Source organism: Platichthys flesus, chromosome 14 (genome assembly GCF_949316205.1).
Source record: "Platichthys flesus chromosome 14, fPlaFle2.1, whole genome shotgun sequence".
NCBI classification, from domain to species: Eukaryota; Metazoa; Chordata; class Actinopteri; order Pleuronectiformes; family Pleuronectidae; genus Platichthys; species Platichthys flesus.
Genome location: NC_084958.1, coordinates 16,376,231 through 16,393,830, shown reverse-complemented (window position 1 = coordinate 16,393,830; position 17,600 = coordinate 16,376,231). Strand labels below are relative to the sequence as shown.

The 17,600-nt window shown below is 42.8% G+C and overlaps 2 protein-coding genes across 2 annotated transcripts; both read right to left on the bottom strand.

The window, feature by feature from the left end:
• Positions 1 to 983: 983 nt before the first annotated feature.
• ube2v2 (ubiquitin-conjugating enzyme E2 variant 2) lies at positions 984 to 7,420 on the bottom strand. Its single transcript, XM_062404860.1, has 4 exons — positions 7,245 to 7,420; positions 2,097 to 2,245; positions 1,877 to 2,002; positions 984 to 1,689 (listed from the first exon to the last, which is right to left on the bottom strand). Exons 1-4 carry the CDS (start codon positions 7,324 to 7,326, stop codon positions 1,543 to 1,545), a joined length of 504 nt encoding a protein of 167 aa, XP_062260844.1. The 5' UTR covers positions 7,327 to 7,420; the 3' UTR covers positions 984 to 1,542.
• An 876-nt stretch (positions 7,421 to 8,296) lies between these two features.
• Positions 8,297 to 15,763, bottom strand: mcm4 (minichromosome maintenance complex component 4). Its single transcript, XM_062405253.1, has 17 exons — positions 15,662 to 15,763; positions 14,714 to 14,791; positions 14,428 to 14,586; positions 14,174 to 14,337; positions 13,963 to 14,064; positions 13,776 to 13,871; positions 13,489 to 13,584; positions 12,974 to 13,112; positions 12,593 to 12,813; positions 12,308 to 12,428; positions 11,625 to 11,884; positions 10,958 to 11,323; positions 10,742 to 10,869; positions 10,263 to 10,470; positions 9,928 to 10,156; positions 9,218 to 9,351; positions 8,297 to 8,859 (listed from the first exon to the last, which is right to left on the bottom strand). The coding sequence occupies exons 2-17, from the start codon at positions 14,775 to 14,777 to the stop codon at positions 8,764 to 8,766; spliced, it is 2,583 nt and encodes an 860-aa protein (XP_062261237.1). The 5' UTR covers positions 14,778 to 14,791; positions 15,662 to 15,763; the 3' UTR covers positions 8,297 to 8,763.
• Positions 15,764 to 17,600: the final 1,837 nt, after the last annotated feature.

The window sequence follows — 17,600 nt, the reverse complement described above, 5'->3', positions numbered from 1 at the left end:
AGAGGTAGTCACAATATCAGATTGATGTCACGAGCTCGGGGCAGAAGGACAAATGATGAAGCGAAACATCAAGCGATGGATTGGACTGACGGCCCAATGCGACTCAAAAGATTAATCCCTCCCTTAAATCGCTGAGTCTGTGGATTATGGGAATGGAAATCGCAGAAATCCACTCAACTCTCACTGGAACAAAGAAGGACGCCATCAATTCTACAAAATTGAAAAAAGATAAATTCAACGATGCTTTTGCGGCACATCATTTAAACAGACATATTGAGTGTTTATTGAGGATGGAAGTTTGCACCACCAGCAGTAGAATGTCTGAAAAATACCCATTTGGTTAATTAAATGTAACTAATGATCTACCAGCTGAGAAGCAACAAAAGGCCAGTTCCTCAGAGGAAACAGTAGCCTCTGCTCTCGCTGCCGTATTAGATATCTTCTACAGAGCACTGCAGCATCAGGAGAGTGGACGAGAAGAACTAGTTCACAGCATAGCGAGGTAGGAGGGAGGGGGGTGTGTGTGTGGACTGTCAATCAGGAGAAGTGTTCTTCTAATGGATATGCCACTGAATGAGCTGTGGTGTGAAGTATAAAGTGTTTTGATTCTATTATTCTAATGAGAACAAATATCATGTACTGTGTCAGGTATCTGCAGTGTGGTGTCACTTCATTAACATGGGTTCCATGACAGGGCCGACTCTCCACCTAACCCCAACCTGGCATGTCAGCAGAGGCCCCCTTGTGGTTAAACAGGCTTCTGGAGCCAAGGTGTGAAATAAACTTCGACCGCTGGATTTGATTCCATTTTTTCTCTTTTTTTTGCAGACAGTGATTTTTAATGTCAGAAAATCACAACTCCATACAACTGTCATTGTGACTGGAAGTTAAATGCAAGGGTTTCAGAACGGAACAGGCTTCAACGTCTGTTACATGTCAAAGAGCTGCAGAACAGAAATATGGTATTGTGTCAAGTACAGATATATATATTTATATATTTATTTAAAAAAAAAAACGTTCTTACCTTGTGACACTACTTTTTAGACTACAGCCACAGTTCAATGATTCTGTCATCTTGTAATGATATTTCAATGAACCTGCTAAATTTGACTAACATCTCCAAAAAAAAAAAAAAAAAGTGGCTTCTCTTCGACTAGGTTATTAATTACAGAACATGCCATCGTACACACATCTTGCCATTTTACTTCAGTGATCAGTTGTTTGAACATAAAACTTGGGACAGCCTCTGCGTGGCGCCAGGCTTCCTTCTTCAAGCCCACTCAAGCCGGAACAGGTGGAACATAGACGTCGTTGTCAAAGAAACTTTATTAAAGGCAGATAACTGTGGTCTTAAAGTCTTTTTGACCATTTTTCAGTGCTCAACTGCAGGGACATTATCAATGAATGAGCTACGTAATTACAAAGTCCAATCTTGCTCTTGCAGACGATATTGTAGATGTGCGAAGTGCGCCTCTCGATGATTTTACACAATATTTCTAAGAGAGTAAGGTTTAAGACAGAGGGTCGACACAATCCATACGATTAAGTGCTGTAGCTTTGGCCTTCTGGTGGTTGTGGAAGCTTTATATTTTCTTTGGACATCATTAGACGCCTTAACTCTTGAAGAATAATTTTAATGCTATAAGAATTCTGCCATTTTGCTAATACTGGTATGCTACGTGAATCCACCTGTGAGACAAAAACAAGAGAGAGAGAGAAGACAAATACACAACATCAGTCATCGTGACAGGACTGCTGACAGTGAGTTATTGAACGCATCACGTCTGAGCATCACAGAACTGGGACGCAAAAAAAAAAACTATTTCTGAACTCGACACTTGTATATAACCATGTCAGACTGAGCGATGACACTTACCGACCCGTTGGAATTATTTATCCCGTTCATGCTAATTTTTGTTACAAATCTAACAGTCGGGGCTGACTCTGGGTATTTTTGTCCACACTCGACTCTCAGACTGTATATCCTGTTCTCATAACTGGTCTGAAAAACAGAGAAACAGAAAAAACACATTTGTAACATCAGCTGTGAGACAGTATTCTACGACTGTGGTGGAAGGACAATCCCCTCTGCTTACTCTTGCTGGTCCGATGATCATGCCTGTCCACCGTGTGAGAGTCATGTCCTCATCGTCCTCCAGGCCCCAGCTGACTGTGCCGTCTCCATCGCCCTTTTGTCCCTCTTCAAGCTCCTCCAACAAGCGGAAATTGCGTGGAACTTTAACTCCTGCAATGACAGAAACGGATCATGAAATAAACAGATTATAAAAAGATAGAAGGGTAAGAAGAGTTGGTTGCAGATGACACATTGCTTTGAAGCGTGTATTTTTTTTTTTTATTTATCAGTTATAAAACTAATAAATAGGAAAAAGGCCCAAAACCAAAGTTTAGGCACCTCGCATCGTCAGTACTCTCACGTGCATCACAACTTGTAAACCCCTCATTGTAGCAGCTGAGTCTTTCAGTTATTGGCCCTGTTGAGACCTGAACATCCAATCAGGTCCAATCATAAGTGGACAGCTCCTCTCTTCAGTTATCATCAGGTTTCAGAATGTGTCTCCTGTGACCACTTATGATTCGATCTCACTTCTCCGCTCGTACATCATTCCACAAAGACTAAATTATGTTTCTATCTGATTATGCAGATGGTTTGATACTGGGACAGTGGCCGCAAATTAACAAATGTATGAAAAATACTTTGGACAATGTTACCACATGGGCCTGGACCACCTCTGAATGGGGTCCGATCTAAAAGGTGTCCTGGGTGAGTTCAGACCTTAGAGGGAGCTGTTCACATTTTAAACTCTCAGGACGAATGTTACAACCAGGTCTGCACAGGGCCATTGTTTGGGAGGATTTTCACCCGTTCCCTCCTGCAAAAGATTCTTGGACATCTTGCATGCACTGTTACGATCTACAGTATCTACTATTTTTGAAGATGTTTAGATGAGGGGGGGGGGGTCAGGGGGCCACAGCAAAGTGTTTAGCGCTACACCTCTTCAGTTGGAAGTAAAAAAAGGTTCGGATTTTTATTTCTTGCATCCTGTGAGCAGTTTTCTCTCTCTCTCTTCCAGACCACAACCTGACCTCCACCCTTTCCATTAACTGCCATTTCTTAATTACATTGTGAACTGAGGCATCGGCCACTGAAATCACTTTATTATCTTTTTATAGCTTTTTCCTGCTTTGTGGGCATCAGTTATTTTAATTTTCAGAGTGCTAGGCGGCTGCTTAGACGAGCCCACGGCTGCTTAGACGAACCCACGGCTGCTTAGACGAGCCCATGGCTGCAGACTGTTGAGACAATGTTTGAGGAGTCTGAGTATTTAAAAAGCTATGAAATTTGCAGCAGTGGATCTTTTCTAATCATGACTTAACAAGCCAAATAAGGTCTGAGACGTTGGTAAAACAGATGAGAGCACCACTGTTTCCCAATAAAACATTTTATAAACTAATATTGATTAAACCCTTAGTGTATTCACAGCGACAGACGTTTTGACCAGGTGAGACCAAACTTCGGGCCTCTTACAGGAGATATTCTGTATAATTCTTACTGGCAACACGTCATTGAAAGCATAAAACAAACAATTCACTGGCTGGACTAACAGGTAAAGAGGCGGTGTAGCCAACGCCTATTTAAAAGGTTTACCTCCAGTCAGTCAAACATGACCCACCCTGCTTCTGTAAAGCAGAATCTAAATCAAGAAACCCCATCAAAGAACACACTTAAAAATGAAAACTCAAGCAACAGTAAAATGGTTGGGAATAGTTTTTTGGCCATTTATCAATGCCATAAATGTGATGGTCCTACCTCAAATGTGAGAGACAAATAAGGAAGAATTACCAATAGAGTAAATCAAGCTCAAACAATAAGCTGATCAGCAGAAAAAAAAATCTGCAGATACTATAGCTTGTATTGAAAATCAATTCATTCTTTCAATCATTTCTTTTCAATTTACATTGTTGGTGAGACAAACCATATTAAGAGAAAATTGTGACAGAGAAAATAAGTTTTGTTTTTCCTTTACAATTAATTAATGCAAATTATCAACAGTCCAACACCAATTTTTTATCAAATGGTTATAAATAAAGCTGTGACATGTCTATCCTGTGCCTTTGTCACCATCGGTGCCCCCACTTCACGGAAACATTTATGGAAACATTCATGGCTCCATTCATTGAAAAACAATGCATCTAAATGATTAGGATCAAGAAGTATGTACAAGACAGGACAGGTTATACAGGAATGATACAACAGATTGATGCTCTGTACGCACAAGCCACAGACTACAGCAACGTTACATCTCCCTGCTGTGGAGCTGCATCTCATTTGAGAGACATTTCCTAAAGATATCCGATACTGCTAAATACATTGGTGCACTCTCGGCAGCACTTGGTAGACAGTCATGAGATTTGGAGCACATGGGCCTGTGCTGCTGATTTTTAAACAAACGATCCAGTCGTCTTATGACCAATGTGGTAAACTGGTCAAAGTGTTCAGCTAATGGGAAGATGTTCTTGGAGGATGGCTCAAACATTGGTATAAAACCCATCCTGACAGGCACTCCTGGTGTAAATGCTGAACCACTTACAGCTCATGACTGGCAGAGTGGTGGAGGTTGAGGCGGCAGCACTTTAAGTAAAACTGATGCTATTCATAATAATGATCCAGAGAGGGAAGGCAAATGGGCTTTTTCAGACACACACATGACTGAAGCTGTGACCACACAAAACATGTCCCCTGCCACTTAACTATTCATTTCACACTCTCTGGTTTCATACATTAAATCATACTTAGAAATGACACCTTTTTGTAAATAAGTAAATCTGTATTTCACATCTGTTGTGCAGCGAATGGTATGAAGGGTTGGCCCAAAGGGGGTGTACGAGCTTTACTGTTTGCTAAAATAGAAATTTGCTTAGAACTTTTTCAAGATTTCACTTCCTCATCGACATGCTAATGCTGCTCAGTTTAGCTCAGAGCAGCTGCTAAGTATCACTAAACTATAATGCAGACATGCTGACACCAGCAACTGTGCTAATGATTTAGAATGTTTTCGAATCGTGCATATTTCTCCAGGCTAGCTAGCTTTAGAGTGAACGGCCATGCTAAGTGGCCAATGTTCCCTGCAGGTTTCAAATGATGAGATTGACGAATATTACATTTACCAACCAAGATTGCATGTCACCTTCTTGTGGTTTCTTTACACTCAAAAGGATACAACACTATGAATTTCCTGTCTGACACAGCGTATGTAGTCACTAATAACCAGCAGGGGAAACGTACCCCTACTTCCTGTGGAGTTTGTCTTTTGTACCCTGGCCGAAGATAATTTGGTCGATTAAGCCTCTACGCATCGAGGTACGGTTAACAGTTTGAATGCAGCCCCACGAAATATTATGATTAATTTTCTGTGAAACTATGAATCATTCATTTGAGTTCCAGTCGTAACAGATACTATGTGGTCAGCATACAGGGCTGTGCTCACCACACCCTACTTCCTTATAGTGTATTATAGCTCACATTCTTTTATTTAATGTTGTTTTAAATGACAAGACTACCTTTTCATACAATTACTCCTAGATTTTGATAGATATCCATGGTAATTCGCTTTTACCTTTTACGTTGGTGTTTTGTTCTTGACAAATTTTAGGTGAGTTTGAACGAAATCTAAAAGGATAACTTCATAAATATATACGTTTTGTATAAAATGCATAAAAATACTGACCCATAAATTCCTATTAGGCTGTTTAAATTTGCAGCTGGCCTCGGAAATCTTACATCCCTTGAGTTTGAACAAGGTAGTGAAGCTAAGGGGTTGCACATCCTCAGAAATGAGTAATTGAAATATATATATCTATACACACACAAGGTATAATCATGATCAGCTTTAGTTTGTGCCACTTATGTTTTAATTAAATTACCTTTATTGTTTGTTTGCCATTGTTTGCTGCCTTGTCACGTCAGATTAATGACCCATGGTGGGTGGCTGATATGTAGTAATATTAATTCTAAGGCACCAGGTGTAAAGTGAAATGTGTAATTCACTTTCTGATTTCTTAAAACAGACTCTCAGCTGCACTGTGGCCCCGGTAACCATATAAACACGACAACCATAAACCTCGCTACGTTAACACGGAACCAGCAGCAGGTCGCCACCAGCTCCTGAGTCAGTTTATTGTATGATTGAACCACTTCCTGATGCGCAACGTTGTCGCCAACGTCTCCGTGACGCACGGTTCCACTCACACAACAGAAAAAACTACTTCGATCGCGTGGAACTTGTGTAGATCGTGTTTTTTTCCATTTGATCCAAATACTCTACGTTGCAAGTTTTGAGAACCACGCTTCTTCCTGGTCGCTTGCGCAGGCCCCGGCTATTTGCTGCGCCGAGCATGCCAACTACGGTGGCTGTAGCGTTATGGCGAATAGGGGAGCGTTACTCCAAAAACGTCAAACATGTGGAGCATAATTAAAAATGCATAGTTGAACCCTGATGAGATATTTAACGTCACAAATGTGGAGCTGCTGGTAAGATGTAGAACATAACGCGTTAGCAGGAAGTGAGCCTGCACTGAAACAATTCCACCACCGTCATATTGTGCACCACAGTGGCGTCCCCAGAATCAGATATATTATATTGATACCAGCTAGATAACTGTATTATAGTTAGTATTTCAGTTCACAACACAAGTGTGTGTTCACAGTTCCTGGTTTAAACCAAACGACTCGTGCGTAGCGTAATGGGCACTGTGCCGCGCCGTGATAGAATATTCTAGTAGCTCAGTTGGCTAAGCTAGCTGGCAGCGTCTGCGCTTGTTTACAATTATCATACAAATAAAACCGTTTCAGCTTCGTAAACTCTCACATCGCATTGTTTAGATCGTGGGGGTTTTCTCTGTGACACGTTAAATCAGCATTTGCAACCCTGCCGCTGATTTCTAACACCGTGGTCTAATTCAGCTAACTCACGGGGCGAGCTATGCACAACGCCTTGCTTTAGCTCCGTTAGCCAACACGGTAGCTTCACGACATAGACGGCCCCCGCGAAGATCGCAGCCGTGCCCAGAGGAGACATTTACGGATAAATCACAGCTCAGAGCGACGCTGCGAACACGTTAAGTCGGGGTTAACGGACGCGCTCGCCGGGTTCCGGGCTGAGGTGGCCCCGGGTCCGGCCGCACGCCGGGCCTGGGTAGATGTTTAGTTTTGAAGGCACACCAACCTGAGACGGCCGCCATCTTCTTCTTCAGCCGAGTCCAGAAGAAGCACACACATACACACACTGACACACACCAGTGTGACATCACAGCCGGTGAAACCGGCAGCACAGCAGAGGCCCGGTCCCCCAACGCCCCAGTGAGGACACGTTGTCCCGGTCGGTGTGCTGACCGGTCCACACCGGACACCTTCACCAAATGTTTGTTAAATTGTTTTCAATAAATAATAATACAACATTTTAAAAAGACTGAAGAAGGGTTTGCACTCGCTACACAGTTCATTTATTTATCAAGTTAAGAAACAATGAATCTAAAATCAACAGTAATTGTGGCACAAAGACCAGTATCTATCTATTCATCCATCCATCTATCTATTTATCTCTATCTATTCATCCATCCATCTATCTATCTATCTCTATATCTATCTATTCATTCATCCATCTATCTATCCATCTATCCCTTTATCTATCCATCTATTTATCCCTTTATCTATTCATCCATCCATCTATCTTTCTATCTATTCACCCATCGATCCCTATATCTATATATCTAGCTATTGATCCATCCATCTATCCCTCTATCCATCCATCACTCCTTTAAGTTAAGTTCATTGATGTAAATATGAAAATTAGGTTTCAGATGAGATAAACATGATACATGATGAAAATATTTACATTTGACTCCTACAGCTGTAATTAACATTTTGTCGATAAATATGCGAATCAGATTGCCCTGACAGACAATCTTCACCTGGACAGCAGCGTGTGCGGCAGCTGGATGTTCTCGATGGTCGTCTTCTTCGCGTTCCACTGAGACTCCACCGGGTTGGCGGCGGCCAGCACAGCGGTACGGGCGTTCAGCTGGCAGATGATTCCAGAGGAGACAGGGTTCACGTGTTGGATCTCTCGCTTATTAAACTCTCTGCTAAAGACCGAACCAACTAATCATGGTACGACACCACTCCCTAAAATAAACTTGTTTATTTTAACCACTTTTAAGCAAAAGGAAAATGAAATTTAAATCCAGTCACTAAAAACAAAAACACTTTCCAAGCACCTTGAGTGAGCAACATTTTATTTTTTTTCTATTAACAAATGGTCAATGCAAGCTGCAAGTCAGAACTGGAATGAGTCGAGAAGAGAACTTTCGTATTTAGAAATCTGATACAAACACAAAATGGCTTCGAGCTCACAAAACAAAACAGAAACTCAGTGATAATGTACAAGTTGGAAGAAAAGAGCTTTTTACCGTCAGATCACAAAACATCAAGAGCATCACTTGAAACCAAGTGGAGATGAAAGCATGTTTAAAGCATGCTCTATTTACTGTGAGGCTGTTTTTATTCTATTTTTATTTGAATGACTCATCTGGTGAATCACGTCTCCAAAATCCAGGAAATATAAACATCTAACACACGGTGCTTCAATTATACAGATTTTTTTTTTTTTTTTAACAGCATGAGAAAAGAGGTGGACACGGGACAGGATTTTAAAATAACGACTGTACATAATTGCTGGTTGCGTCTCAGGCGAGGAGACGAACCGTCTTTCCAGTAACCGTCAAGTAATCCTCGTCAGCCAGCGCCCGGAGCGCCTCGTCGAACAGCTCCTTCGTGATCGCCTGAAAACAAAGCCCAGGAGTCAGGACAGGAAGTGGCGGCGACGTTCATGGACACGGAAAATGTCTAAGATATCTACCGAAAGCTTAATTACTGATGCTTTTAAGGCTTTTTGTTTTCTTGGGAGGAAATTTACTTTGACTACCAAAACTGCTGAATAATTGGATTTTTTTGAAAAATATCATTTAAAAATTGTTTATCTTCACTTGATATTACGTTTATATTTCTGTGTACCGCTGTAAAACGGTTAGCTCATATCTAATGAAGGATTTATGCACTGTAACCAATGCATAAATGTAAAACAAACTGTTACGGCTCCAGATTTCTCTCAGCCTTAAAAAAAGCTGAATAAACATTTACCGTTTCCGACTGTCCTCGGAGGTCATCCAGCAGCTGCTGGTATTTTATGGCCGGCATCTTTCCCTTGGCCTGGATCACCTTCTTTAGAGCTTGGGCAACTTCCTCCCTACGCTTACGGGCGGTGGTGCTCATACCTGTGAACAGAAATCAACATGATGAAATACACAACCATTAGATTGGTAGATCCAGAGCAGAGCTGGAGAATGAGACGATGAATCTGGTAATACATTTTTTTTATATCGTTAGGGTAAATTTTAAAAGGATTGTCAGAGATTGAATGGCTTCAGCCTTTCCAGTGTCAGAGGTTGTAGTTTTCCTTTATAATAATAAACCATATTTGGGTTTTTTAAACTTTCTTTTGAACAAATAAGACATTTTAAAATGTCACTTGGGACTTTGGCCGTTTTCCTCTTTTTCTTCTCCTTTTATTGTTTAACAGATTAAACACAATCAGTGTCAGCGTTAATTCCAACATAAGAAAACAGTCCTGAAGCGATAAATTGATTTATAAGAAAACTACCATTTTACACTTTGAGTTATCACAGTATGAAAAACCATATGAATGATTTGATATACATCATTTGAGTTTTAATCCGAGCCCAAGCTCAGGTACCATATTACAAGCCTGTGTTTAAAAATAGTTGCTACAATTCAAAGTGCATCACGGCAGTGAGTTAAAAACATTCTCCAGGCCTCTCCATCTTACGAACCTGTTGTGAGAATAGAGATGTCCACGAAGCCCGTCCTGGGATCTGTGGCCGACTGTTTGAGGGCCTCGCGGTGGAGCCGCTTGGCCTCCTCCACGTCGATCGTCTCCACCTTCTCAGAGAGGCGCACCTTAGCGTGGGCCTCTGCCAGCCGGATCAGGGACTCCAGCTGCCGGGGGTAGGCGGACACCATTCCTCGACCGCTCCCTATCTTCCTCATGTCCACGTAGGCCTGTGGACCAACACGCACAAGGTCTTCAAAGGTTCTCAAAACAAATCTGTCTGGACATTTTCAACATCAGGCTCAGAGACTGTAGAACTGGGTAGAATGAACAGACCTCAATGAGGGCCTGGCCGGCTTCTTCGCTCAGTCTTGGTTGGATGGTGGTTCGTGCATAGGCGATGTAGTCCTTCAACACGGCCATGTCCAGGTACTCCTCCTCGATCTGCTCCTCGCTCTGGTAGTAGAGCGACACCAGGTGGTGGGCCAGCCGGCGGTCGTACGCCTCGTCTTGAGGGTCCAGCATCAAGAAAATCAGATCGAATCTGGTGGAGCGCGAAAACTTCACGTTAAAAACCGACAGTGTGAGAATAAATCATGAAGATCTGATGAAAAAGAACTTTAGGCCGGATGTCGATCCGTCATATCTGAGAAACTGTTTTCTCAAAACAGTTTTTATTCAGCATCATATGCAGGTGACAAGTATTTCTAAGTAAATCAGTTATAAAACCCAAGGATGCTCCAAATATCCTTCAAATCATTCACTGGTTTGTTCTAATCATGATTTCATGATTTGCCCTGACAGACAATCTTCACCTGGACAGCAGCGTGTGCGGCAGCTGGATGTTCTCGATGGTCGTCTTCTTCGCGTTCCACTGAGACTCCACCGGGTTGGCGGCGGCCAGCACAGCGGTACGGGCGTTCAGCTGGCAGATGATTCCAGCCTGAGGAGACAGGGTTCACGTGTTGGATCTCTCGGTCTCATATGCTCCTCGTTTTTTTCCGCACATGTATGCAATGAATCACATGTACCTTGGCAATGGAGAGGGTCTGCTGCTCCATGACCTCGTGCAGCACCGAGCGCGTGCTGTCGCTCATCTTGTCGAACTCGTCGATGCAGCAGACGCCGTTGTCGCTCAGCACCAGAGCTCCCGTCTGCAGGACCAGCTGCCGGGTCTCCGGGTCCTTCATCACGTAGGCGGTGAGACCCACGGCGCTGGAGCCCTTCCCCGAGGTGTACTGGCCGCGGGGCACCAGGTTGTGGACGTACTGCAGCAGCTGGGACTTGCTGGTGCCGGGGTCTCCGCAGAGCAGGATGTTCACATCCGCGCGGAAGTGGCCGCGGCCGGTCTGACTGAAGTCCTTAGTGGTGCCGCCGAACAGCTGCAGCAAGATGCCCTGGAGGGAGCGGACGAGTTAGCATTATTTTTTGTTCAGATTATATTCCGTCAAATTCTCGATGAAGTGCTGGATTAGATGCATATTCAAATTTGTCCCGAGCCCTGAAACTAACACACCCACATAAATAGAGCAGTTGCACTTCACCTATTGTTTCCTGCTGCACTCTATCAAACATAGATTGTCTATAAAAACACATGTGGCCATTAAATCCCTTCACCGGGCATTGTCATGTGTGCGACAGACTTCTGACAGAATTCCACGCTCATTTTCTGTTCTGCATCCGTTTACACACACAGACCTTTTTGATGTCCTCGTGCTCGTAGATGCTCGGTGCGAGTGCAGAGGAGAGGCGCTCGTAGACGTCCGGCTTGGCCGCCAGCTCCTTCAGCGTCTGCACCCGGACCTCGGTGAACAGCTTCTGGTCGGTCTCGTCGGTCAAGCCGTGGAGACGCTTCTCGTCCGTCTTGCGGAAGTGGATGGCGTCTATGTGGGTCTTGTACACGGACTTCACGTTGCCCTGGCGGGGGTTCACGCGCATGGGGACGGCTCTGTAGACGCCTGCAGGGACGTTTGAGAAACTGCTCAGTGATCGTTCAACAGCTCTACTCAAGAGTTTGGTGCAGACATGATTGACTTTATCAGTAACTTTGATAAGTGATGGATTATTCATGGGGAGCGTCTCAAATATGAGGATTTTCTGTAGAGTTATCATTGAATTGTTGACAGTTGGTCAGAAAAACGAAGCAGTATAGTAGAAATGATTCAAATGAAAGGCAATATTCTAGTTATCAATAATAAATTTATGGTTTTCTGTCATTTTTCCCCCAAAAGAAAATATTCTGTGCTGGAGGACTTTAAGATTTCAAATATTGAATGTTTTGGGGGGGTAAGAAGCAGGTTGATGACTAAATCTGATAACATCTATTGAAAATTGGGATAAAAAGAAAAGAAAGAAACTCCGATAGAAAGATGAGACCTTACCAGTGATGTTTATTCGGTCTCCTGGCTGCACTTTGTCCACCAGGTCGTTATGAGCATAGATAATAGTTGTGTGTGGCGTCTGACCGGCCGGCATGTCTTCAGGGGACTCCTGAATTTTGATCTGTCGCAACAGAGGATCAACAAATGAGCAGATGTCGGCACCTCGGGGGGGGGGGGGGGGGGGGGGGGGGGGGCAACATGCCACCAATCGCCACCTCGCATATTGTGAGCCGAGGTGTCACTGCCTGTTTAGCAATCTGCCCCTCAACCCCGCCCAAGTCTCACCATCTGTTTGTCGGAGAAGGCGGAGCGGTTGTGAACGAGCGCCAGGCTGTGGGTGGTGTTGCAGTTGCGACACACAGCCGGCTCCGCGATGCGCCCGCGGTCCACCTCCACGCGGGTGCTGTAGGCGCACACCTGGCACTGGAAGAACGCCTCCTGCATCTCGGGGATGAGCTGCGAGGTGCGGATCACCATGCCGCTGATGGTGATGAGCTGATCGATGTCTGCGGAGGGCAAAGCATACGGCGACACAGAAGCTTTAGGCTGAAGCCGATACCGCACGTTTTATCAAAACCCTTCACAAATATCCCACACTAAATATGGGATGAATATGTTGCCCTCATACGTGTGAGGCACGTTTAACGTAGGCACACACACACACACCTTCTGGGTTCAGGCTCCGCATGTTCCGGGTTTTCAGAGCGTTGTAGGGGCGAACCTGGATCTGGAATTCCAAAATGGAGTCTGGGAAACGCTCAAAGAAAAGTTCGTTGACGGCCATGTCGAAGGTTGGAATGACTTCCTGTAGGGAAAAAAAAGGACTTGGTTTATTAGTGTTAATATGTCAAACAGCTACGCAAGTAACAATAAATACAATTTGACAAAAGCTCTGAAAACGTCCTGTACATTAACTGTGACAACAATAATCTTACAAGTCAATTCCAACTGAAAACTATAATTAATTTACCAGAAGATACTAATCGATGGTCTATTTATGAATTCAATAGGATGTCTGTTTCTATTCAGTTTAACTTACAGGTGGAAATACAGATTGATCCCTTTATGAATGTACAAGAAATTGATGAAGACTTTTCACAGCAAAAATGTCATAAAAACTGTAAATCTTGAATCTTAATACACATGAGAATAACGTGTGGGTATAAAATGAAGGACTTTACCTGCGGGTAGCAGATGAGCTGCCTGTAAAGTTCTGCATCAAAGGACTGCACATGAAGACTATTCACATTCAGCACCGGATCTCCGACAACACTGATCTGTGGCAGAGAAAAATATTGATTATCAAAATGAACTAAAATGAGATTTGTTGCAATATTGCGATTTAAAAAAAGAACTAAAGTGACCAAAAAGTAGCTCAAACAAATTAAATGACCTGATTTAAACCAGTGTTTTGACTGGTGGTACCGTTACGACTCCCCATTTAAACCAGCACGGAGTCTTACACTACCTCTTCCAGCTTCTGCATGTACAACGGCTCGTTCAGATCCAGGCCAGCGTTCTCGTCCTCGGTGGACGTCTGGTCGATGAACCTCTGCAGGAACCTCTGCAAGCAAAACATGCAAACGTCAGCTCTCACGGCTTCGGAGCAGGAAAAGTGTTTTAAAAAATGATTTAATGTGCGACGATGTTCATACCTGAAACTTTTCCTTGCAGATGGCCACGTTGACGTCAGTCCCCCAGATCACCAGTCTCTGGCCGGCGTTCTGTTCACTGGCGACTGCACCGTCAGCACTCGGCTGAAAACAGTTTTTGGATGGTTTTGAGTTTCAAACATTGTTTTAGTTTTAATCTTATACGAATAAACCGATAATAATCAATGCACTAAATCTCGACTCCTCCACTGACCGGCTCAGACTGGAGATCGACCTGTGGGCCCTTCCTGACCGACCCCAGGTCAGGACGCTGCCGGGCCGGGGTGCCGCGCACTCCGCTGCGGGGGGTCCCTTCCACCCTGGAGCTGGGGGTCCCGTACATGAGGGGGGAGCTCATGTCCACATCATGGGCTAAGACTGTTAGGACAGGGACAGTTAAAACCCCTCTAGTGGAAAATGATGAAACAATAAAACACATCAGGTCACACCGGTCACGGTCTCACGTACCCGATGGTCGTGGGCTGGAGAACAGGGAAGCGTCCTGAGGTGCAGAGGGACTGAGCAGGTCGGTGGCCGGGGAGGTGGGCATCGGCATCAGGTCCCCGGTGGAGGAGTCCTGACCCCGGCGCCTTTGAGAGGGAGGCGAGATGGGGCCCTCGCTCGTGGCTGAGCATACACAGAACACGAGTAGAGAAATGAATAACAGTGTACAAGAGACCTCATTTGAATATTAAAACCATCTCAGAATCTTTCAGCACGAGGTTTTAAGTCAATTAGGAACCGATGAACTCACGTGTGGAGGGGTTGGTGCTCCTTCCACGTTTGCGGCCTCCAGGAGTCGACATTGGTGAAGACATGGTTGCTGCAGTATCTAAAGATCAAATAGATTCAAATTAAATGACCTGCAGATTTCAAATTACTCTTCCAAACCTATAATCTGGATTTCATACACCTCTTGTCTGAATTTAAACTACAGGCCTGCTGTGTTTGTTTCTTCTGCTGGGTTGGCAGCGAGGACACCAGGCCCATATCTGATATCATTCAGTTTGAATGTTTGAGCAAATCTTCTGAAATTATGAACCATTGTGTGTTGACGTACTGTTAAACTGAGAAAAATCCAGCTTTCCTGTTGTTTTATTGACAGATTCAATGCACATGATGAGCAGACTGAAAGATCTGGACTGTTATTGTATCATCTTCCCTCTACCTGCTAAATGAAATGCACAAACATGTCTTTAAGTGGAACTGAAATGTTTCTGATTAATAATATTCACAGGTGACGCCACACTACAGTGTTTTCGAATTCACGGTTAAAGAATACATGTTAAAGTGCAAATCAAGGCCTTCGTCCATCGTCTATTATGAAAACCTTTGTAGCTGCTATGTTTTGGCGATTGGATTTTAATAAATCAATAATCCATCCTACAAAATAAAAGTTAACTAATCATCAGACTTGGGTCCTGCCTCCACTTCCACGTCGTTAAATCTGGGTCTTTGGGAGTTTTATAGAAAACCGTGGTTCGGTTCACGTCATAACTTTTCCACCATTTGACATGAGGCCACAGACACAATGAGCTGGAACCTGATTCCACTGATCTGACGCTTTAAACCCAGAAGGCAAACAAATCTGGATGCTGATGTAAGATCACTGAGACGAGTTCAAGCAGCGACGCTTTGATTTAACCACCATCGTTCCCAGTTTGATGCTAAACCAGTAAAAATACACTCAGACTGTTCTTACCTCTTCTTGTGTTCACGTCCGTGTGCTGCAGAACTGGCGCGAAACTGCCAGTGACGTAATTTTCGCGGGGAACTTTGGACCAATGGGAGGCCGCGATGGTGCGTTTCCTGCCAGGCGATCCGTTCACTTCAGAGAGGAAGGGGGGGGGGGTCGGATGACTTTCTACTAATGCGACTTCAAATAAACATAAAGAGAAGTCTTCATACATATAAAGTACTTTAAATACAACTATATAACTATACATGTTTCTACATTTGCTAATAAAAATACATTGTGTTTTTCATTTGTGTGATCTTCTACACACTCACACCCTGAGATAATTTGGTTTGGTCCAACAGGAAAACAGTCCACGTCTCTCTTTATTGAAACTTCAACTAAATAATTAAAACATTTAATTTGTGCAACTCTTCTGCCTCAAAGTAAAAATTAGCAAATGCTATAATATTTAAGACAAATGTAATGATTAAAAACTCATAAATATAAAATGCACTACGGTTAACTATGTTCTGTACCTTTAAAAAAAAACTTATAAATATAGAAGAATGTCATTGAATTTACATATTTACATAAATGTAAAGGGAAATCGTAAAATCCTGAAAATGTGGATTTATGGCCGAACTGTAAATGAAATGAAATGCGGCAGATTATTTTCCTTAAGGGAAACATTTTTAAACAACGTGCAGACCACGAATAAACCATTATTGATTTGTGAATATGGATTTTACAGAAGGACCTAAATCTACACAGAGACAACAGAAGGAGGCAGTGTTGGGACATTTAATCAGGAAGTACACACATTTTAACATCTTTTATAAAGTTCAGATTTATTTAAGGATGGATGCAAAAAAATTACAAATGAGTGTAATATATAAGTATGAATTTATTCGGCAATTAAATCACAGCGTCACAAGAAAAAACCTCTTTATGGACACAGTGTGTATGTGTTATGTGACTTGACCTGTAGGTGCGTTCAACGATCACTACGTGGCGCAGTTTCCCTTTGAGACGAGACCGGGACAGAGGAAAAGTACTGCTTAATCTCCAGGAGGAAAACAGCGAGGCGTTTCTGAGAAGTGTCTGCACGTGTGTCATTTAAGGCTGTTTTTTAAATAGATGAGATTTTTCGTTTTGACATCATCAGAAACATTTTGTTCTTGACACGAGAGAATAATTACCACCTAAGATGTAATCCTGTCTGACTAACATTTTGTACATATTATTCAGCTCATATATCGTCTTTCAATCCATCTACCCACCCCTCCAACTATCTATCATCTCCTCCACCTACCTATCTATCTATCTATCTATCTGTTCATCTCTCTCTCCACCCCTCCACCTATCTTATCTATCTGTTCAGTTTTGAATCTCTGTGCAAATTAGTGGAATGTGACTATTACCACAAGTACAGCTCTTCAGTTCATATTCCATGTACTTTCTTGAATATTTAAATTTCTCCACCATAAGGGGAAAACACTGGACCTTTTATTTGACTACGTATAAACTCTATATTTTATTTTTTTGACAGATATATTATCATCACTTCACAAGTATAACATTAGAAATTGTACAAATAAAATTGTACAAATAAAATCAGCTGTTTGCAGTTAATAAAATAAGATGCATTGTTAAACTACTATAAGTATTTAAAGTAGTTACAATGAGTTTTGCCTCCACTAGTAACAAGATTAAACGTCCATTTTACATTTCTGATGGTTCTTCTGTGTGAATGATTAGAAGAAACTCGAGCTGGAACTTTTTCATGAGGCAGATTTTATTAGCAGGTTCTGGACAGAAGACAACTTCTCTGCAATGTAAGAAGTTAAGCGTTTGTTTGACAAATGTTTCACCGCCACAAAAGTATTTTTTTGTCTTATTGTGCCAAAGGCCCCCCCACCACTTTTATACAGGCCCCCAGACTGAAAGAGAAGAAGAACAATTT